The sequence below is a fragment of the Dasypus novemcinctus genome, chromosome 30 (assembly GCF_030445035.2).
Source record: "Dasypus novemcinctus isolate mDasNov1 chromosome 30, mDasNov1.1.hap2, whole genome shotgun sequence".
In the NCBI taxonomy this organism is placed as follows: Eukaryota; Metazoa; Chordata; class Mammalia; order Cingulata; family Dasypodidae; genus Dasypus; species Dasypus novemcinctus.
Genome location: NC_080702.1, coordinates 49,459,262 through 49,482,333, shown reverse-complemented (window position 1 = coordinate 49,482,333; position 23,072 = coordinate 49,459,262). Strand labels below are relative to the sequence as shown.

Here is a 23,072-nt window from a genome sequence, read left to right as displayed (position 1 = left end):
TGGAAAATATTGCCTTGGCATAGATTTTTCCATTATGGACAAGTGTAGTTAGTCAACAAAATTTTCAGGGAGAAGCAGGAGGATTTGATTTCCCTTACATTCTTAAATAAGGAAATTAAATCTTTATAAAATCTATAAAAAATATAATCTTAATTTGCTTACAAAAAATCATAACATTTATTATATTTTTATGATTTCTGTTTGTGGCTAAATTTGCATTATTCTGATATCTCTTCCAGGAATTTCACCATCTACATGGAAACAGAAAATCAAACATGTGTCTTAGAATTTGTACTTCTGGGGCTGTCAGAAGATACAGGAGTGCAGCCCCTCCTCTTTGGACTGTTCCTGTTGATGTACCTGGTCACCTTCACAGGGAACCTTCTCATCATCCTGGCCATCATCTCAGACTCCCACCTCCACACACCCATGTATTTCTTCCTCTCTAACCTGTCTTTTACAGATATCTGTTTCACCTCCACCACTGTCCCAAAGATGCTGTTGAACATCCAGACAGAAAGAAAAATCATAACTTTTGAAAACTGCCTCAGCCAGATATTTTTGTACATAATTTTTGGACAACTAGATAACACCCTCTTGACTATAATGGCCTATGACCGCTTTGTGGCCATCTGTCACCCCCTGCACTATATGGTCATCATGAGCCCCCGGTTCTGTGGCACTCTGCTACTGGCATCCTGGTTATTGAGTGCTTTGTATTCCCTTTTACAATGCTTAATGGTTTTGCGATTGTCTTTTTGTACAAAGTTGGAAATCCCCCACTTTTTCTGTGAACTTAATCAGGTAATCCGACTTGCTTGTTCTGACACTTTCCTAAATGACTTAGTGATATATTTTGCATCTGGACTTCTGGGTGTTATTCCACTCACTGGGATCCTTTTCTCTTACTCTAAGATTATTTCCTCCATTTTGAGAATTTCAACAGCCGAGGGCAAGTATAAAGCATTCTCTACTTGTGGGTCTCACCTCTCAGTAGTGACTTTGTTTTATGGTACAGGTCTTGGAGTGTATCTTAGCTCTACTGCTTATCAAAACTCAAGGACAAATGCAATAGCCTCAGTGATGTATGTGGTGATCATTCCTATGCTGAACCCCTTTATCTACAGTCTTAGAAACAAGGATATGAAGCAGGGCTTTAAAAAGCTGAGAAACATTCTCTCTATAAAAGGACTCTTGTCTCAAGTTTAGAAAACTGCTCATGATTAACAGGTCAAACAATAAAAGATGATAATCTAGATTCTTTATAAATTCATAGAGAAATAATCTGTTATTTGTCTAATGAAAATTTTCTATTTCTTTAATTTTTATATACCAAGGACAACTGTTTCTTTTGTATTATTTTACATCATGTGTTCTCTCATTGTATTTCCTGGAATCAGGATTGAAGGGAGAAACTGCTGCCTGGATTTTCAGCAGTAAAATATTTCATTCAGTTTATTCCATATGTATGAAATTATAGCTGGTGCTGGAGGAATGAAGGTATACTGCAGTCCTTGCAAGATGAAAGAAATTGCTTGTGTTTTATGGCTTTAATGAAGAATAAGCTCTGATAGCAAAGGCTGTTTACTAGCTACCAAGGTTTTTTGTTCATTGGTTCCTGAAAGAGGTCACATCCTGAACTGGGGACATCATCTGACTGGTTTACAATAATCCAGATTCCATCTCTAATATGTGTCTTTCTCATGCACATTCTGAATCATAAGTTACGTGAAGTTGTAACCAACAACACAAGCCCTGGTTCTTCAAAAATGACTGTCTCAATTTCTATCAGACTTCTAGTGACTTAAGGTTGCCTTTTCAAAATTATTTTCATAGTTAAGGATGTTATCTGGAAATGTCTTTCAGCACTCCGTACAATAATAGTCCAAACTTACAGATCATAAAAAGAAATGTGTGTGTTTAATAACATTTCCTATTATATCTTATTCTACAACTAACCTCACATATTGGGCCATAGTTTCATTTTCTGTGTGTGTTTATGTACTGTTTTCTTTCTGAGGTAGATTAAGTTGAATTCTTCTTTCATCAACTAATTTATTTGTCATCAGTAGAAATGTGAAACCAGAGTGGCGTTTTGGAATTACTGATTTCTCTGAGCTAATGGTCATTTATTAAAATACTAATAATTATTTATGTATTTGTATTCACTTCACATTCTTTGGGAAAGCTGTGAATTCATTTTCAATTTTAATTTATTGACATAGAGTTTCAGACTCTGATGTGAGTCATGCACACATCACAACTGCAATTCTCAGGGAAAGATATTTCATTCATGTAGTTTTATAAAATGTCTGTTTTGATTGCACCATAATCTGAAATTCTCTCCAGTGCAAGTAAGAGGTCCATCTTATTTCACATTACTTGAATTAGGATTCTCAGTAAAATCATTTATCACATAAACCAGTCAGTTTGTCAAAATCTTTCTTAGGCACAGTCTTTAGATGTTACTGCAAACAATATATTGTGAATCATTTTCTGCAAACACAATCATGTACATTTATTCCATGGAAATTGTGTCTTCGGTGTTCTCACGCCTAAGATTTTGATGTACCAATTCCCAGAATGCTACACTCTAAGACTGTTATTTTGCAATCAGTTCTTGTATAAAATAGTTTATATTAAAGCCTTATTTTCAAGCAGAAATTTCTTTCTAAATAAAAACGTTTTAAGAATTTTGAATTTAGTCCACTATTCATTATAATAAGTAGATATTATTATTCTATGAGAGGCTTATTATTCTATCAATGGAAAATATTTTTTCATTGATATAAAGACACTTGCCACCAGTGGTTCTGAGGGGAGGGAGAGGTGAAAATATGAGTAATATAGGGACATTTTGGAGACATGGGAATTCCCCTGCATGAAATTGCAATGATGTAAACAGGTCATTATTCACTTTGTCATAACCTATAAAATTGTGTGAGACAAAGTGTAAACCATAATCTAGAGTATAGTCCATGGTGAGTAGCAATGCTTCAATATGTGTTCATCAATTGTAACAAATGTATCACACTAATTAAATACATTGTTAATGTGGTAAAGTGGGGGGGGGGTGAAGGGTGGAGCATATGGGAATCCCATATATTTTTTATGTAACATTTGTGAATCTAAACCATCTTTAAAAATGAAAGTAATTTTAAAAAGATTTTTGAGAAAATACATAGTAAGCATGCATAGTCATCTTACTGAAGAAGTTAGAATTATGTTTTTCAATAATTGGAAATACAGAAAACAATGAAAAATAGGCCAGTTTAGAAAGACAATACTTCTGTTATAATCAGGAACTCTGTATAATCAAGAATACTACGCTGACTTTGTTGGCTATGGATATATGCGGCCTTTCTTCAATAAGGTAGTAGTAGGATTCTTAACTTAAGTATTGGTTAATAGGCACCATACCTACTTGTTCTCCATATTTTGAACATAGGAATTTGGAATGTCTCATTGTTTGGCAATCTGGACTGGGCAAGAACAAACCTAATTACAATCATAGAAAAGAAAGCAAGTAGGTAGCAGCTCTGACAGGAAAAACATGGGAACTATCCATTCAGTTTGGGATACTGCTGGAGTACTTCAAAATTCCACAGGCAAGCCTAGATGGAGGAATGGGAGATTAAATCATGTATCCCTCTTTGTTGGGATTTTAAGAAACCTTTAAAGACTAGATCAAATAAGGGAATTGTGTTTATCCATCTCTGAAAGGGTTTGGCCAATATATAGTGTTGGTGGGATGTGCACACATCCTTTGTTTGGAAAAGATATAAAGACAAGGAGGGAAGAGACAGAGGAGTTCCCCATACCTCAGATATTTGCGGTCACCCCTCGGGCTGAAGTGTGGTTTGCTGGCCTGGCGGGGGAGCAGCCGCGGCAGGCCAAGCCGCTGCCCCCATAATAGGGTGGCTGGTCGGACTCACCGCCACCCCTGAAGGGAGCTCGGCATGGGTGCAGAGTGCCCTCGGGTCTCCCCTTCTCGGCAGCCATGCTTCCGCGGCCGCCCCTCCTCCCGGATGGTGCCACACGATGCCTGTGTGGTGGCACCCTTCTTCTTCTTTCTCCCTGCGCAGGCGCAGGGCAGAAAATTCCAGTCTGCCCTTTTCCCTCCCCCCGACAGCAGCAACAGCCAGGTGTGGGCAGGAAACTCAAGTCTGCCCTCCACCCCAGCAACAGCAGCCACCAATCCCTAAACCCTGCACCTTCCCCCAGCAAGAGCGACAGCCAATCCCTAATCACCACCCCTCCCCCATCCAGTACCGCCCACTGACCTTTCTCCAGCAACCAATCAGAACAGGGTGTGGCTTCGACCAATCAGCCTTCCCCAGCCCCTATAAAACTGTTGCCTCTCCCTCAATAAAGTGGACTTGCGTGTTTACCTTGTCTCCGCGGTAGTTCTTCTGCCGTGCACCCTCCAGTCGTGAAAGCCCCCGACAAGGGCCTAGCCTCCCTTGTCCCAGTTCGTCGCCTGCTTCTCCGGGCCACCCCTTCATCGCCGGCTTCACCGGGCGACCCCGTCAGCCGAACCGTGCAACCCCTGTGAGACCGACCCCTCATCTGCTGCCGGACCGACCCCTCGTCCCAAGCGGGACCGATCTCTCGTCCCAAGTGGGACCGACCCCTCGTCCTGAGCTGGACCAACCCCTCATCCGCAGCCAGACCCCACCTCTACCGACCGAGGAAGCTGCCGCAGCTGGCGCCCAACGTGGGGCAGAGCAACCCCACCACAGCCTCACTCCATAACCTGGCAGCCCCCCCTCCTCTGTTCTCACTGTGGGGCTTCTCTCGTGCAACATTGCTGCTACCTGAGCCTTGGCTACCTCATATGATCCACGGCGGTCTGGGAGAATCGCTGGATGGCTTTCTCCTTCCATGTCAGGGGCTTATACCGACCCACTATGTTTAAGAGGAGCCTTGGATTTCTCGGGAGCGCATGATTGCACGTCTGAAGTAACCCTACCACAGCCCTACACCCTCCTCTCTTCTCACCCCTATCTTTTTGCTCTGCATTGCTGTTCCTGAAACTTGGTGACCTCATACGATCCACGGCGGTCTGGGAGAATCGCTGGATGGCTTTTTCCTTCCATGTCGGGGACTTATAACGACCTACTATGATTAAGAGGCGCCAATAAAACTCTCAGGAGCACGTGCCTGAGCACCTCCACCCCTGCTTTCACCTCTGCCTCTTCCCCTCCACGCTTGCTCCCCTTTGCCTTGCTCCACTGCTCGTCGTTCCACCTTCCCCTCGTCGGGGCCTTCTCTTGGCCCGCGACCACCGTCGGAGTCACATCGGCTCCGACCCCTCGTCTCACCGTGCACCTCGGCTCCCATCACCGCGCTCTCAAGGTAAGGGCCCCTTTTCTTATCGGCTCCAAAAGGCCATTAGCAATGGGTAACATCCTATCTGCTAAGCAAGCCCCACAAGTTCGGGCCCTCGCAGGTCTCCTAGACAATCACTGGTGTAAGATCTCTTTGAAACAGCCCCAAGTCTTCTGTAACCGTGGCCCCCATGCCGCCATCACTCTCAAGCAGCTCCAGCCCCGCTAAATGGCCCACAACCCGCTTTCCCCGGCCCACGGCCTGCTTTCTAGCATCTAATAACGTTTCTGCTTTTGCCTCCCCATACTTCTGCGGAGCTTCCTCCTGTCTCAACCTCACTCCTTTTCTCAGCCATCCAAAGCGTCCTTTCTCGCCCCCCGCCCCCCTCCTTTTTTGCTTGAACCCCCATTGCGTTGCAGATTGGGCCACCCCATGTCGGCCCGCCCTGTTAACATCGGCCTCTCTCATGCCCGTGGAGACTTTGGCCTTCCTGTTGTCCTCGCCTACGTCTCCACCACTCCCGACGCTGCTGCCACCACCGCCGCTAGTGTCCTGACACGACTTGTCCTCACAACTGTGATCCTCCAGACCATCACACAGTCTGCCTCTGCCACTCTTCGCCGCCAAGAAGAGATCAACTACCTGTAACGCGCTGTCATTCGGGACTTTTAACAGCAGATGGACCGTATAGCCGCCGGGATCAACGAGAATTGGACATTGGCCACCCTTGCTTGCAATGGCAAGATACCACCCCCCAAATTGTACATTTATATCCCCATCATACTCACCTCCCTCTTCAGCCCCGCTTCCCTCATTGCTTACTGCCTCTTGGGCCTCGGCTACTTGTTGCTGCTGCCATCCTGGCCCTTATTTGAAAAGAAGGGGGAAATGCGGTCACCCCTCGGGCTGAAGTGTGGTTTGCTGGTCTGGCGGGGGAGCAGCCGCGGCAGGCCAAGCCACTGCCCCCATAATAGGGTGGCTGGTCGGACTCACCGCCACCCCTGAAGGGAGCTCGGCATGGGCGCAGAGTGCCCTCGGATCTCCCCTTCTCGGCAGCCATGCTTCCGTGGCCGCCCCTCCTCCCGGATGGCGCCACACGATGCCTGTGGGGTGGCACCCTTCTTCTTCTTTCTCCCTGCGCAGGCGCAGGGCAGAAAATTCCAGTCTGCCCTTTTCCCTCCCCCCGACAGCAGCAACAGCCAGGCGTGGGCGGGAAACTCAAGTCTGCCCTCCACCCCAGCAACAGCAGCCACCAATCCCTAAACCCTGCCCCTTCCCCCAGCAACAGCGACAGCCAATCCCTAATCACCACCCCTCCCCCGTCCAGTACCGCCCACTGACCTTTCGCCGGCAACCAATCAGAACAGGGCGTGGCTTTGACCAATCAGCCTTCCCCAGTCCCTATAAAACTGTTGCCTCTCCCTCAATAAAGTGGACTTGCGTGTTTACCTTGTCTCCGCGGTAGTTCTTCTGCCGTGCACCCTCCAGTCCTGAGAGCCCCTGACAAAGGCCTGGCCTCCCTTGTCCCCAGTTCATCACCTGCTTCTCCGGGCGACCCCTTCGTCGTCGGCTTCGCCGGGCGACCCCGTCAGCCGAACCGCGCAACCCCTGTGAGACCGAACCCTCGTCTGCTGCCGGACGGACCCCTCGTCCCAAGCGGAACCAATCCCTCATCCCAAGCGGGACCGACCCCTCGTCTGCAGCCAGACCCCACCTCTACCGACCAAGCAAGCTGCCGCAGATATTGATCAATTTTTTTCTCTAGAACACTCCCAGCGATCAGGAGATGATTAGAAATTAGAAAGAGCAAATTTTCCTATCTCTGATGTTAAGACTACTTAGTATTTATTGGGGATGAGATGGTACTTCACCAATCCTCTTCCTCAAATTGATTTATTTTCTCCTTACATATTAGCTTACCTATGGCTTTTGTGATCCTAATCTGAATGATGATGGCCAGTTTCCACCCATCTATCAGACAGCCCAAAAAGACACCTCTCTGGCTGTTGCAATACTTTCGCTGATGCTTCATTTTAGCTCAACCTGGGTGTGGCTGGCCATGTCCGAAGAAAGAAAGGTTTCCAGTTTCTATGGGGCTTGAGAGGAGTGATGGACCAGAATTGAATCTGTGCAGCCTTTGTGGAAATGATCCCCATCACTGAAAGACCATATTTCACATTGTATCGGCAGTTTCATTTTATGGATCAAGAATCATCAGTGAACGTGGTTGTCATTTATGGTGACTCTAACTCACTGATGGATTTTAGTGTTTGGTGATGGATTTAATTAGTGATAGGGAAAGCCTGAATCATGACCTCACAGTAAGACTTTTCCTTGCCTCATTCAATGGGGCTTTCATTTTTTCACACCACCTTGGTGAGATACCTGGTTTCAAACTTTTATCCAGACAGTTAACCCTGTAAAATACCCAGAAGACTTTACCTCACTAAATTCTGGTAAATTTCTTTTGTTTGCCTTGTTTCTGAATCTGACAGTAACATTCTGGAGAACTGTCCTCCCAATGCCTCCTTGAAGTTGTTGCCTTGGTGGCTGTTTGACAAGGACATGAATGAAGGAAGTTATGTGTATAATACAGTATATGCTGTGGCTCAGAGGCTTCATGAAATGTTTCTTCAACGAGTAGAAATGCAGTCGATGGGAAATGGAGATGGGCTTATTGTTGAGTCCTGGCAGGTAAAGCCTTTTTGGTTTGATGGCACGCATATTTCAGAACATGTCATAATCAAAGTCAAAAAATTTGTTACTAAGCACCTCAACATTCTTCCCAAATGTTTTAAATAGAAAATATCTAGACTTCTTCCATGAGTCTTTTAAATGCAATGGTATAATTCCATTTTGACCCTTTTAGGCGGGATTGGGTACTGCACATACATTATCTCATTTAATTCTGCAACCATAGTAGATACTGATAACCATGCATTGCATTATGATGCTCTGGGAGAATTCAGAAAAGAAATAAGTATATTTAGATATTATTCTAACTGAAGATTTCTAACTGAAGATTTTCTGCATCCTACATCTATAGATTGTTATGTCACCTTGTCTTTTGTGTTTTCTGCACAAACTGTGTGATCTTTTATTAACTATATGAGATTTTAAAACTCCATACACTTTATGTATTTTATTAAAATATATCATTCATCTATGAATATACAAAAATAATATCTGTATATTAAATAAGGGGTAGTAACTTAAAAAGCAAGAGTGCATACCGTCATATAGGGGTCCCTTATATCACACCACCACCAATATCTTGTATTTTTTTGAAACATTTGTTACAAACTATGCAAGAGCATCATCAAAATATTACTAATATCTGCAGTCCATACCTTACATTTGGTTTATTTTTCTCTCAAACTACCATGTTAATTTTATGTTTTTATTAGAGGTTGTGAAGTTAGAAAACAATCATGCACATGTTTAGAATTCCCATACAACGACTCTTCACCACCTAGTGGTGTAATATTTGATACAGATTATGAGATATTTCATCAGACCATTACCACCAATCATTGTCCATAGCGTACATTTGGTACACTTTTTCTATACACCCCATTATCAAAAGAGTACATCTTTGGCATGGATGCACGAATATTACAGTAATGCTGTTAACCAAAGTAAAAGGTCACACTCTTGCATTTTTCCCATGCTTCTCCACATTCCCACCACACTGAAATAGAGAAGCACATCAACTCTAGCTCACAGAAAGACCCTTTTGCATGTGTACCATCAACCATAATTGTCTTCCGACTCTGAGTTTACTGTGTTTTCAGTCCATAGATTATTCTTTAGCTTTCTTTCAATTGAAATTTACATTCCTAGACTATTCTTTTAAGACACAATCCCTTTATAAATAAGCTATTAGTCATTTTAATGTGTCCCATCAACTCTATTCATTTCCACACTTTCAAGGTCAAGTTAATTAAAACTTGTACATATATTAAGCATCAGTAATCCTTCTCATCCCTCCTCTTATCTCCTAATAACCTCTACCTTAACTTTTACCTCCATGCATTTATTCTTAATATTTAGTTCATATTAATAAGACTACATAATATTTGTCTTTTTTCTAAATTACTTCACTTATCATAATGCCTTCAAGGTTCATCCGTGTTATTGTTTGAATTCCAATTTAATTTTTCTTACTGCAGCATCATCTTCCATCATATCTATATACCATATTTTGTACTTCCACTCATTGGATGATAGGACACTAGGATATTTTGTATCTTAATTGTGAATAACGCTGCTATGAATATTGGTCTGCAGATGTCTGTTTGTCTCACATTCACTGCTGGATCATACAGCAGTTATATATTTAACTTTCTACAGAACTGTCAAACTGTCTTCCACAGATCCTGCACCATTTTACAATTCCACCAACAGCGAAGGAATGCTCCTAATTCTCCACATCCTCCCCAGCACTATTTTATTTTTTTATGAAATAATGGATGTTCTATGTGATATGAGACAATATCTCCTTGTCATCATGTTTTGCATTTACCTAATAATTAGTCATATGAAACTTTTTTTCATGAAACTTTTTTTTATTGTTTTATGGCCACTTGAATTTCCTCTTCAGAGAAATATCTATTTAAATATTTTGCCCATGTTTAATTGGATTGTTTGCTGTTTTATTCTTGAGTTGTAAGATCTCTTTATATAGAATGGAAATTAAACCATTATCAGATATGTGGTTTCCAAATATTTTCTCCCATTGAGTTGTTTGCCTTTTCACCTACTGGATGATATCCTTTGAATCACAAGTGTGTTTAGGTTTGAGGACATCCCATTTACCCATATGTTCTTTTCATGCTTGTGCTTTTGGTATAAGTTTTAAGACACTATCTATTACCTGGTCTTGAAGGTGTTTTCCTACATTTTCTGAGGTGCCTTAAATTTCTTGCTTTTATATTTAAGTTTTTTTTTTTATCTATATTGTGTAAATTTTTATATAAGGTATGAGATAGCAGTCCTGTTTCTTTGTTTTGATTATGGATATTCCATTCTTCCTACACCACTTGTTGAATAGACTGTTTTGCCCCAGAAGGGTTTGTTGGAGAGGCTTGTAAAAAAACACTGAACCATAGATGTGAGTGTCTATTTCTGTACAATCAGTTCAGTTCCGTTGGTCTTTGTGTCTATCTTTATGCCTGTACCATGCTCTTTTGACCATTATAGCTAGGTAATATGATTTGAAGCCCAGAAGTGAGAGCCCTCCAACTGCACTTTTCCTTTTGAAGATGTTTCTGGTCATTCGGGAACTCTTACCATTCCAAATAAATTTTGTAATTGTGTTTTCTATTTGGTGAAAAAAATGCTGGTGGAATTTGTTCAGAGTTTGCATTGAATTCCGTACCAATTTGGGTGAAATTAACATCTTAATGATATTTATTCTTCCAATACATGACCATGGAAAGTTCTTCCACTTACTTAGGTCTTTTTAAAATTTCTTTTAACAATTCCATGTAGTTTTATGAATATAAGTGCTTTATATCCTTGTTCAAGTTTATTCCTAAATATGTGTTATTTATTTGCTATTTTAAATGGAATATATTTTTTTGCTTCATTCTCAGATTTTTCATTACAAATGTATAGAATCACCACTTATTTATGCATATTGATCATGTATCCTAGCAATCTACTGAAGCAGGCTCATAAGATAGGGAATCAATAAACCGATCTACAACCTCCTATGCCATTATCAAAGGGGTGGAATAATTAATGGTTCAAACACTGGGTGCAAGGCCTGAACACTCTTTCTTGCCTCTGCACCCTGATCATGGCTGCTTTCTCCCCTTCTTGGATCACTACAGAAGTAACCTGGGGATTTATAATTTATAATGGGAAACTGTAGTCTGTAAACCAGCCTGCTTTATCACTTTTCATCCCTTTCCTCTCAAGTGGACCCTGGAACTATTGTTTTCTCCCATTTCTTCTGCTTCTCTGCCTGAATAAATTACTGGCCTAACGCACTTGACATGCTCTTGAAATTTATTTCTGCAGCAGTCAAGAACCTAGACAAAATCCGTAACATTACTGTACTTGTCTATTAGCTCTAGAGGCTGTATTGTAGACTTTTTTGAAATTTCTAGAAAGAAAATCATATCATGGGCAATAGTGAAATTTTACTTCTTCCTTTCTGACTTGGATGCCTTTTATTATTTTTTGCCTGATTACTCTACCAAGAAACTACAGCAGTATATTGAACAACAATGGTGACAGTGGACATGCATTTCTTTTTCCTGATCTCAATACTGAACCCTTTCAGTACTTGACCATTAAATACAATGTTACTGTGGTTTTTTCATACATGGCCTTTTTCACGTTGGAAAAGTTTGATTTGGTTCCTATCTTTTGTAGTATTTTTTATTAAAAAAAAAAGCTGTGTTTTCTCAAATGCTTTTTCTGCATCAATCTATAAGATCATATGATTTTTCTTCTTTGATTTATTTTGTGTTATGCTGATTTTTGTGTGTGTGTTGAATCACACGTTCATGCCTCATTAACATTCACTTGATAATAGTGAATAATTCTTTTAATGTTTCATTGGATTCAATAATCCAGTATTTTGTTGAGGGATTTTGCATCCATATTCATGAAAGAAATGGGTTTTTAATTTGCCTTATTCCTAATATCTGTATCTGGCTTTGTTATTAGGATGATATTGGCTTCCTAGAATGAATGTGGTATCATTCCTAGTAGTTCAAATTTTTGGAGACACTTGAATAAGATTATTATTAAATTTTCTTTCAATGCTTGGAAGAACTCACCTGTGAAACCATCTGGTCCTGGGCATTGCATTTTAATGCATTATTCTTTTTATAATGATAGCTTCAATGTCATTAAATGTGATTGGTTTGTTGAGGTCTTCTATTTCTTCTAGAATCAGTGTAGTTTATTTTTATATTCCTAGGAATTTATTTATTTCATCTACATTCTTGCAAACATTTGCTCGTAATTTCCTGTTATATCTTTCATATCTGAGTGCTCAGTAGCAATGTCCCCATTCTCATTTTATTTATTTATTTATTTATTTATTTATTTATTTATTTATTTAATCTTCTCTCTTTTTTCCTTTGCCAGTCTTCATAAGTGTTGTTTGCCAATTTTGTTTATCTTCTTGAAGAACCAACTTTTGATTATGTTAATTCTTTATATTTTTATTGTTTTATACTCAATTTCATTTATTTCTATTCTAATCTTTGTTATTTCTTTCCTTCTACTTGCTTTGTCCTTATTTTTCTGTTCTTCTAGTTTCTCAAGATGAGTAGTTATGTTATTGACTTTAACTCTTCTTTTTAAATGTAAGCATTGAGGACTTTAAATTTCTTTTTATGCACTGCCTCCACTGCAACCTGTAGTTTCAGATACACTGTGTTCTTATTTCCATTCATCTCAAGATATATATGATTTCGTTGATTTTCTTCTTTGACCCATTGATTATTTAATAATTTGTTGTTTAATGTCCAGATATTTGTAAATTTCTCAATTTTCTGCCTCTTGTTGATTTCCAGCTTCATTCCTTTATGATCAGTCAAAGTGTTTTGTATAATTTAGCTCTTGTTGAAATTATTGAGATCTGAAATATGACACATATAGTATCCTGATGAAAGATCCAAGAGCACTTAAAAGAATATGTATCTTATTATATGGGGTTGCAATGCTCTGTATATGTCCATTAGGTTTAGAACAATTGTCATATTATTCAAGCTCTTGTTTTCAATAAATGATCCTCTGTGCAAATGTTCTAGCCAACAATATGTTTGGTGTATTGAAGTTTCCACAATTATTGTAGAAGGTTTCTTTTTCTCCCTTCAGTTTTTCCAGTGTTCTCATCATTCATCTTGGGGCATCTTGCTTAAGTCTACATAAATTTATGACTCTTACTTCTTCAAAGTGTATTGCCCTTTTAATTGATATATAATGTCTTTCCTTGTCTCTAATAAAAATTTTGTTTGTAAAGTGTCTTCCAACTGATCTGAGTAGAGCTACTCCAGCGGTTTTTTTTTTGTTATTGCATGCATGGAATATCTTTTTTCAATCTTTCACATTAAATAACTAGGTATCCTGCTGTCTAAGGTGAGACTCTTGAAAGACAGCATATACATGGTTCTTATTTTCTTTTCCACCAGACTGTAACTTTTGATTGGTAAGTTTAATCCATTAATATTTAAAGTTATTCCAGTAAATGCAGTTCTTATTTAATCCTTTTTAAGCTTTGGGTTTATCAATCATATTTTCTTTTCACCGATCTTTCAACACTTTAAGTTACTTGTACTGATATAATCTTCATTTCTAGTCTTCTTCCAAGGCTTCCTCCTTTATTTCCTTTTCAGGCTATAGCATACACTTTAATATTTCTTACAATGCTAACCACTGTTATAAACTCTTTCAGTTTCTGTTTATCTATGCTATTCTAAACTCCCTCTGATTTTTGAAAGGCAGTCCTGCCAGATATAAGATCCTTAGCAGCAATTATTTCTCTTGCAGTATCTTAAATATATCATGCCACTGCCTTATATCCTTCATGGTTTCCAGTGATAAATCATCATTTAATCTTATTTAGTATGCATTATATGCTATGCATCAATTTTCTTTCGCTGCTCTCAGAATTCTCTTACTGTTTTGCTATTTGACATTCTGATTACTATCGGTTTTGGAGTAGGTCTATATGGATTTATTCAGATGGCAATATGTTGTGCATCTTGGATATGGATATCTATGTCCTTCAATAGTGTTGCAAAATTTTCTACTACTTTTCCTTCAAATAATCCTTCTGCTCCTTTTCATTTCTCTTCTACTTCTGGCAAATCTATAGCTGGTTTTTTGAGGAACTGCCAGACTGTCCTCCAGAATGGCTGGATCTTTCTGCATTCCCAGGAAAACTCTTAAAAATATATAATAAGGAAGGTTACCTGTTTAAGATGCTTAAGAGGGGGCATCTGAAACAGGGCAGGCTTCTAGGGTGTGTATGAGAGGTCCCTTTCTTGTAGTTGGTTATACCATTGGATGGAGATGCATACAATGTGAGTAAAGGTATACCCACAACCTGGGGAGGACTGATGTTCTCAGATAGAAGGAATTGTATTTCTTGAGAGGATTGGTAGCTCCCAATGGGTTGGAGCAATCAAGCATGTCAAGACTCAAAATTGTTGCAAGTGTTTCTGAATATGGTCCTTCAAGTAATGAAGATTGAATGTCACTGTGGGCCCTGAGGAGAGGGGTAAAGAGGTATTGAATAGACGGAATCAGTGTAAATGTGAGGGCAATAGAAGTTTTCCACAAGATTATGCAATGATGAATATAGGACATGTTAAATTACACCAAAAATGTATAAAAGTCCATAGGCTAAAATGTAAACCATAATGTAAAATGTAAGATAACTAAAATTTTAGAAAAAGGTATAGTATACATTATAAAATACAATCCAAACCCAAATGGAACCATGTTTGAAAGCTATTGTCTCAATATCTGTACATCTTTTGCAGCAAATATATATGAACATGTAAAAAGGTTATTGCTGGGGAAGGGACAAAGTGTTTGAGGTTGCATATGTGTGAGTTATGCATATTGTATATGTGAATTACTGTGACCTAAGACTTTTATGAGGACAAACTTAATAATTAGAAAAAAAAGAAGAAGAAAGGATGTAGACACTGAAGAAGACAGGGAAGAATTGGCCTTCCCACCGTACATACAGGGCAATGATTATTGCAGTGATTAAAGGCAAACTTTCAAAAACAAATCATTTTTATGTCTTTCAATTTTACACCTCAATTGATTTTTACTTTACTTTTTCTAGATTAGTATTTATTGTTTATCTAACCTTTAAACTCATCATTATATTCTGTTTTACTATTAACAGTAAGTTGTAATATATTAGGCTTCATTTTTGAAGATGTTTTGGACCACAGGGAGGTTCAAATATGGCAGGGGAGGGACACTGGGGTGTGGTGTTATTGATAGGGGTTACATGGTTGGGAGAGAGTTCTCCAGGGCATGTATACAGTGTACATTAAAATGTTTTGATATTTTCATAATGATTGCAGTTAAAAAGGACAACTGAGGGAGCTCTGAGTTCCTAGCCAGTGGAGTTCCATCACATTAAAAAAATGGAAGAGCAACAATCCCCCAAGTGCAATGGCAAAGATCAATAAAGAAGGATTGTCCAACAATGAGTCCTTGATACTGATGACTATGCTTATGAGCCTGTGCACCTGAAATATGAACTAGTCCTAGAGTTGCAGGGTGCCTAAGAGTTACCTTCTGAGAACCTCCAAGTTGGTCAAATATGGCCACTCTCTCAGGCAAACTTAGCATGTAAATGCATTACCTTCCCCCTAGCATGGGACATGACGTCCGGGGATGAGCCTACCTGGTGCCAAGTGATTACTACCAAGCATCAGCTGATGATACAACTAGGAAAAGACCTTAAATAAAAGGGTCAACTTAGACCAGCAGAATATCTCAGTCTACATATAATATCAAGTGTTAAAAACTGATTTTTGACCTTGAATAAAAGGGGGAAATGGAAAGGTCAAATGAGTTTATATGGCTATGACTCTCCAAAAAAGAGATAAGAGGTCATCAGAGGGATCACACTTATGCACTCCTCAACAGGTTCCCAGAGTCAGTCAAAGTAGATACAAGGTGAGGTACTGGTTTTCCTGAGGGCTACAGAGACCCACAAGTTCTAATGTCATTTATCATCTGACTCTGGATTTCAGTGTCATGTCAGATGGCCCTACTTTGGAGTTTGTGTTCTTGATTGTGATGATGTTAGACTCATATGTAACCTTTCAACACATGCCTCTTCTGTTTCTTTTACCAGACCTGAGTTTGTCGTTCGGAATGTTGTATAGTCAGGAGAAACTGAATCTCTGGACTGTCTGTATGAGAGCCAGGCCTTGGCCCTCAGCCGACTTGCAAATCCTACCCTCTGGTCTATTGGACTTACCCCAACCAGGTAGCAGGGTGGTGAAGAAGGTCATCTACCATACCAAGTACCCAAGAATGCGTATAACTGCAAACAGGATAATTGGATCCATCATCCATATGGAATGTCAGACCCCTCTCTATATAGAGGTGGAGTGGACATAACCATCCCAGGGTCCACAGCCTGGAGGAATAGAGTATGGATTAGAGTGGACTTACTGATATTCTACTGTGTAACTATTGTGATTAGTAATGAAAGAACTTGGAGCACTGATGTGGAGAAAGTGGCCACAGTATCAGCTGAGTGTAAGGAAATGGAGAAAGAGATACGATGTGGGGGCATTTTCAGAACTTGGAGTTGTCCTGGGTGTTACTGCAAGGACCCATGCTGGACATTGTAGGTCTTGCCATGGCCCACAGGCTATACTGGGGGAGAGTGTAAACTACAATATAAACCATTATCCATGTGGTGCAGTAGTACTCCAAAATGTATTCACCAAAGTCAGTGAATGGCCCATGATGATGAAAGAAGCTGTTGATGTGGGAGGAGTGGGGTGAAGGGGGCGGGGTATATGGGGACTTCATATATTTTTTAATGTACCATTAAAAAAAAGGGGAAAAAAGATTTGTTGTCTCAAATCCTTTTTCATTTGAAGGCTTTAAATGGCCCCTGTCTTTCTATTTCTTGGTTTGATTTTATTTTGTTGTTGGTTTCTTGGCATCTGGATTACAAGATATATTTATAATGGGTGCAGGTTCTCCTTTTACTTTAGGGCCTTCTGGCCTTTTCTCCTTTTCTGGTTTTGTATTTGGAGATGAGGATAAATTTGGTGTTCTAAGCTGTGGTGACTGACATTGCCTGCATTGCACAGGGGATTGACTAAGCTTCTCCAAAGTTTCTTCTCTGTCAGGGGTGGGGACAGAACTTCAGCCATGTGTAATAATCCAAGTTGTGCAGGCCAAGACAGCCTGTAGTTGCCTGGAGAGACTGATGAAGTTTCAGGTCCCTTTTCCTCCCCTCATTTAGGTAGGGTTAGAGATTCAGTTATGGGCTTCAATCTATGCCCTGTGGGTCTTAAATGGCAGGCTCAGCTAGGCTGACAGAGCTCCAAGACCCCTTAGTCCTAGATGTGGAGATGGACCCTCTGGAGGACCCAACAATTGTATCCATGTGGGGCAAATATGGTTTCAGTGGCCTGAGCAGCTGCCCTTTAGGAGGGGGGAACAGAATCACTGACACACAACAGTTTAGTCTGTGTTGGCCCAATGTGCCTGCCAATTCCTGTAGAGCCTGAGGAAACATAAGTCCCCTCTTAAGCTTTTAGCATGTGGGACTGGATCCAGAAGCACTTTACATGCATGCCACAAAGCGGCTGCCATTGCCCAGAGGGACTAAGAAAACACCAGCTCTCTCTTATCCTATTGTGCCATGGGTTTGGTCCCACAGGTGACCAAAAGTTCAATCCATGCAGGCTGAAAGTACCTGCCATGGCCTAGAAAGACTGGGGAAACATCAACTCCTCTTTTCCTATTCAGATTGGGGGCAGATAAACAGGTACCCACCAGTTCTATCCATGCAGGACAAAAGTTCCTGCTATTGCCCATAAAGGCTGAGGAAACCTAGCTCCCCGCCTGTCCTCTCTGGGGGCAATAATAGAGCTATATGTCTCACTATTCATTCTGTCTCAGAGACAAGCACACACAATTACCCAGAGAGGTGGGGGAAACACAGTACTGCTTTAGTCCTATCAGGGGTGGAGGTGGAGACACAGGTGATCAACAGTTGATTTTCTGCAGTCCAAAAGCACCTGCAGTTGCCCTGAAGGCTGAGGAGACACCAGCCCCCTTCAATCCTAAGTGGGGAAGAGGTGAAGATGGAATTGAAGGTGCTTACAGACCAGCAGACCCAAGGTTTCCAACTATTCAGTCTGTGCTGGTCAGAATCACCTGTGGTGACTCAGAGAGGCTGCTTCAGGTCCCTCCATCTTCCTCCCTGCCAGTGGTGGGGCTGGAGCCTAGGCTATGGCGACTATCCAATTCTGGTGGAAAGAAACCCATCCCTACCATCACTATGATTTTCAGTTAGCCCTGCCTTTCATGCCAGGGGCAGAGTTAAAATGGAGGCTTCAGGTATTTTTCTGACTTGGGCAGTTTCAAACTTTAGCTGTTCTTAGGACTATACTTAAGATGGTTGAGGTTACTTAATCAGCTGAATTTGGTGCCAAACCTTCACTTCCTTCTCCATTTTTGCAAAGTGGAGCTTCCAACTTCAGACTCAGAATAGTTTCCAAGGTGGTTTGTATTGCTGGTGCAGGCTTCTAGGATGTGGAGTGTTCTACTCACAAATCTCTGCAAATGGGCAGGCTCCATTCATTCTTTAAAAGATGTTACAGGATGCCCAGGTCTCTCGAGGCCCCCAAACAGAGGCTTTAGACAGTTCTGTGTGATTACTAACTGCCCAGTAGGACAAGTTGACACTTGGAGCTCCTTACTTTGCACCATATTGACCTGTCTGCCTTCCCTTCACTGTCATTTCTTTTATTTCATTGGATGCTAGTAATAAATTTGAATTATGAAGCAGAACCCACATAGGTTCATGGATGCTCCCTAATTTGGGTTTTCTATCTTTAATCTTTGGACAAACTTCCTCACAAAATTATGTCTCATTTGCCTCCACTCATTTCTGAAGAACACACAATTTAAAAATCATGTTGGTGACCAAATGAATTTGGATGAGGCAAGGAAATTGGACACCAGGTTTGACATTCTCAACTTTTGCAACTTTACAGGAGGTTTTGGTCTTAAAGCTAATGTAGGACAATTTGCCCCAGATGTACCACAAAATCCACAATTTTCTATATCTGAGGAGATTATAGAGTGGAATGCAAGATTTTCAGAGATGAATATGACCCAATCATTTTGATTTGTGTTACACATAAAGAAAATCACTTTTGGGGGGGATTTCTTCCTCCTTACTGCTCAGTAAATGGCCACATCCTGATATTTAACAACTTAACATTTGTAGCAGTTTGACATAATTATGGATTCCAAAAATAAATACTGGATTATGTTTGTAAACTGGTCTGAACCTGGGCATGATTAAGTTATGATTAGAGCTTTGACTGGGCCGTGTCATTAGGGTGTGGAATCCCCATCCCTTGGTGGGTGGGGACTCATAGATAAAAGGCATCGCCAAGGACAGAGTTGAGAGCTCTTCATGTTGGAGTTTTGATGTTGGAGTTGATGCTGGTCTTAAGCTGGAGCCTCAGGGAGAGAGACAGAGCCATTCACCTGAGAGTCTACAGCTGGCCTTCTGGAGATAACAGAAGAGTTGGGTCCAGGGTAACCCAGGAAGCCTGAAACCTCACAGACATCAGCAACCATCTTATTCCAACACATGAAAATAGACTTTGGTGAGGAAGAGTAACTTATGCCTTATGGGCTGGTATCTGTAAGCTCCTACTCCAAATAAATACCTTAATAAAAACCAACCAATTTCTAGTATTTTTCATCAGCAACTATTTGGCTGACTAATAAACCTTTCAACTTTAAAAATTTTCTTACCTACTATCATGGATGGAAAAGAACACATTTACTAACTTGTACTTTTATAGTGAAAGAGATGGGTCAACCAATTCAGCTTCCATCTATCTTATGGTAGGTCCAGAGTTTGACTGGCCCACACAGAGTACCAGCCCATGTAGGAATGCAGCCCCAGGATGGAGTATTACCCTGTGTAGGAATGCCATTCCACATGAGAAAGCCACCCCATGCAGTAGTCCCAGCTGACACTGAGAGCTGGATCACTAAGATAACACCACTTATGACACAAAGAAGGGAAAATTAAGAAGACATAGTAGAAGATGAAACTGATGTGGTGCAAGAGAGTAATCACTTTCCTCTCCAGAAAGTTCCCAGGATTGGTTCCCAGAGCCACCTAATGAGAATGCAAGCAGACACAGAAGAACACAAAGTGATTGAACACAGAGAGCAGACAAAGAGGTAGGATAATAAAAATTTAATTTAAAATAAAAAATACATATTTATAAATTTTTGAATTTCACATGATACAATGATAAATACATCCTATGAAATAAATTCATGTATTTAAAATTTAAATTTCTGTTTAGTTCAATACTCCTAGCAATGTAGTTTTTGGAGAGTTAAAGTCACAGTTGTTAACACATATCTGATTTTCTTTCAGTCTCCCCATTCAGTATGCAATGAGAAGTTTATTCCTGGATTCAGGAAATCCTCTCAGGAGGGAAAGCGTGCCTGCTGCTTTCTTTGTACTGCATGCCCAGAGAATGAGGTTTCCAATGAGACAGGTAAGTTCATGCCCAGAAAAAGTCCCCATCTCACCATTATATCCCCTAGTCTTACAAGGTATTGAAAAGTTTCTGTAGGAAACTGCAGAGTTAATATTCATCCTTCTCCCATTTAGCAATTTAAAAATTAATGATATTTCCCACTGAAATGACATCTTTTTCTACACTTATCTAGCTCATTTGATAAGCTTTAGACCCATTGCAGGCAAAGGCATCTCTAGGAAAACTTTTCTTGACCCCACATTAGTAACTTACATTTCATCCTTATCCTGTAACTACTACATTGTATTATAAGTACCTGTTTTCTATCTTGTTTGAAAGGATATTTAGATTATAGCAAAAGCTTGGATCTTCAACATCTTGTTTCCCCATGACTAACACTGAGATGAAGAATGGATGTAAGAAAGTTTATGGCTATTTTTAGAAATGTTTATTTGTATGGTGTGCCACCTGAGGGCAATATAGCACACCCACAAGGAATTGTTCACTTTCTGGTGTCCCTTAGTTCTCAGCTGATTAAGGAGACAAAACATAGAAACACTTTGTGTCCATCCTTAAATCCTGCAATTAGTGCATGTACAGAGACTTGCAGGACAGCAAATTCATTGGGTCAAGTGGTTCCATGGAGTTTTCCATAGAGGCAGTAGCATTTGTATTATGTAAGAGGAATGAGGGGCAATAAATACTTGACAGAATTATTATAAAGGACTAAAAGGCAAATCACAACTGCATGTATTGTTTTGCAATTCAGAGAACTGGAAAACAAGGGATCAGTGTGACTAGATCACAGAAAATATTGAGGATGGAAATGGAGATATGATATAGAAATGTGACAGAAAATCACTATGCCATAAATTCTTCATAATATAATTCTTAAAATTAACCATATTCATGATATTACATGCTGAAATCACATCTTTGGTGGGGAATGTCTGATTTTCATTTCTTGATTAATAAGAGGTTTAATTTTCCAAAACACTTACTATTATTTCATTTTTGGAAATGTGTTGAGACTGATGATATAACCGTGCAATTTGTCAATTTGGTAAATTGATCCATGTGCACATCGGTACAAGAAAGGTACAAGTATATGTTCCATGTGCACATATAAAGAATACAGTAACCATCAACTTCAACTCCCACATGTTTGGAGATTAAGAAATATACTTTGGAGCAACTCATTTAATTTAGATAATGCAATATTTCAAACTTTTGGTTATTCTTCAGGAGTATTTCAGAGTCACATCAAGATATGGCATGTACTATTTTCTCTGTTTTGTTAACCCCTGTAGATACAATTTCTTTAATATAGGAACAAAGTACTTTTCATTTCTTTATTCCCAGAAAAATTAGTGATTACCACAAAATATTTAATCAGTAAATGTTTGTTGAATAACTAACTAAAAAATGGATGTGATAAAATTGCCAGGCTTTTACCACTAATTATGTTCTATAGTGCAATTTTGATATACTTTTTCCATACCTCCCATATTATTAACACAACGTGTAACAGATGTTTCACAACAATTTAAGATGCTGTTGGAGGGCTGTTATATGGGAATTCTGCAAATCTTCATGCTTGCTCTGTGAGTTCACAACTTCTCTAATAAAAGTTAATTTATAAATTATATGGATATATATATATATATATATATATATATATATATATATATGGATGAAAGTGAATAAACATATTTCTCTAACAATTGTAGAAAAAGACGATGCAGTGAAACAAGGGAAAATGTTGCCGGGAGACAGAAGCATCATGATCAAGTGCTAATCTCAGAAAAGACAGATAGTAGAATGAATATATTTTACTGTACCACTATCTACTTCCACTCAGTCTTTTTAAATAGGCAAGACTTTGTATGATTTTCCTTTCTATATGTTTGTACTCTTCTCAAGTTACCACCAGTAAAAGGGTTGCCTTAAGCCTTAATACATTCCCCCAGTAACTATGAAGAGTCTGTGATTCACCTTCAAATCATCAAGGAAGGCTTAGATTTCACCAATGCAGTTTCTTCCTTGAATGAGGGATGAAGTTGGAAGCTCTGCCTCCAGGAAGGGCAGAGAGATGGAACCACTTACTTGGTCTCCAGAAGACACAATTGTGTTATTTCATCACCACAGATTAGGAAAGTAGACTTAGATAGTGTAGGGGAAGCATTTTCAGTTTCTGTGCCTTTAGGGATATCATTCCCATGAGCATCATTAACGAAGTATTCTTTTGTCTTTTTTCTCCATGAGATATGTAGTTCCCTGGAGGAAAGAAAGAAAACCACAATGCAAACTTGTGCCAGTGTTGACCTTTCAGAGTCATCTTTGGAGTTCCATGTTCATCTCTTAGCCCAGGGGACGTCTTCTTTCTAAGAGGAGGTCACCTATCTTTAGGTGTGGACTATAATATTGCAAAGTTTCTTATAATGATTTCCCTATAACTGAATCTGGAGAGAA

General features: G+C 39.8%; 1 protein-coding gene across 1 annotated transcript; it reads left to right on the top strand.

Moving 5' to 3' along the window:
• The first annotated feature begins 255 nt into the window (after positions 1-255).
• LOC131276898 (olfactory receptor 7A10-like) lies at positions 256-22,398 on the top strand. Its single transcript, XM_058290479.2, has 6 exons — positions 256-1,153; positions 5,399-5,473; positions 5,810-5,975; positions 7,827-8,025; positions 20,495-20,618; positions 22,331-22,398. Exons 1-6 carry the CDS (start codon positions 256-258, stop codon positions 22,396-22,398), a joined length of 1,530 nt encoding a protein of 509 aa, XP_058146462.2.
• The last annotated feature ends 674 nt before the right edge of the window (positions 22,399-23,072 follow it).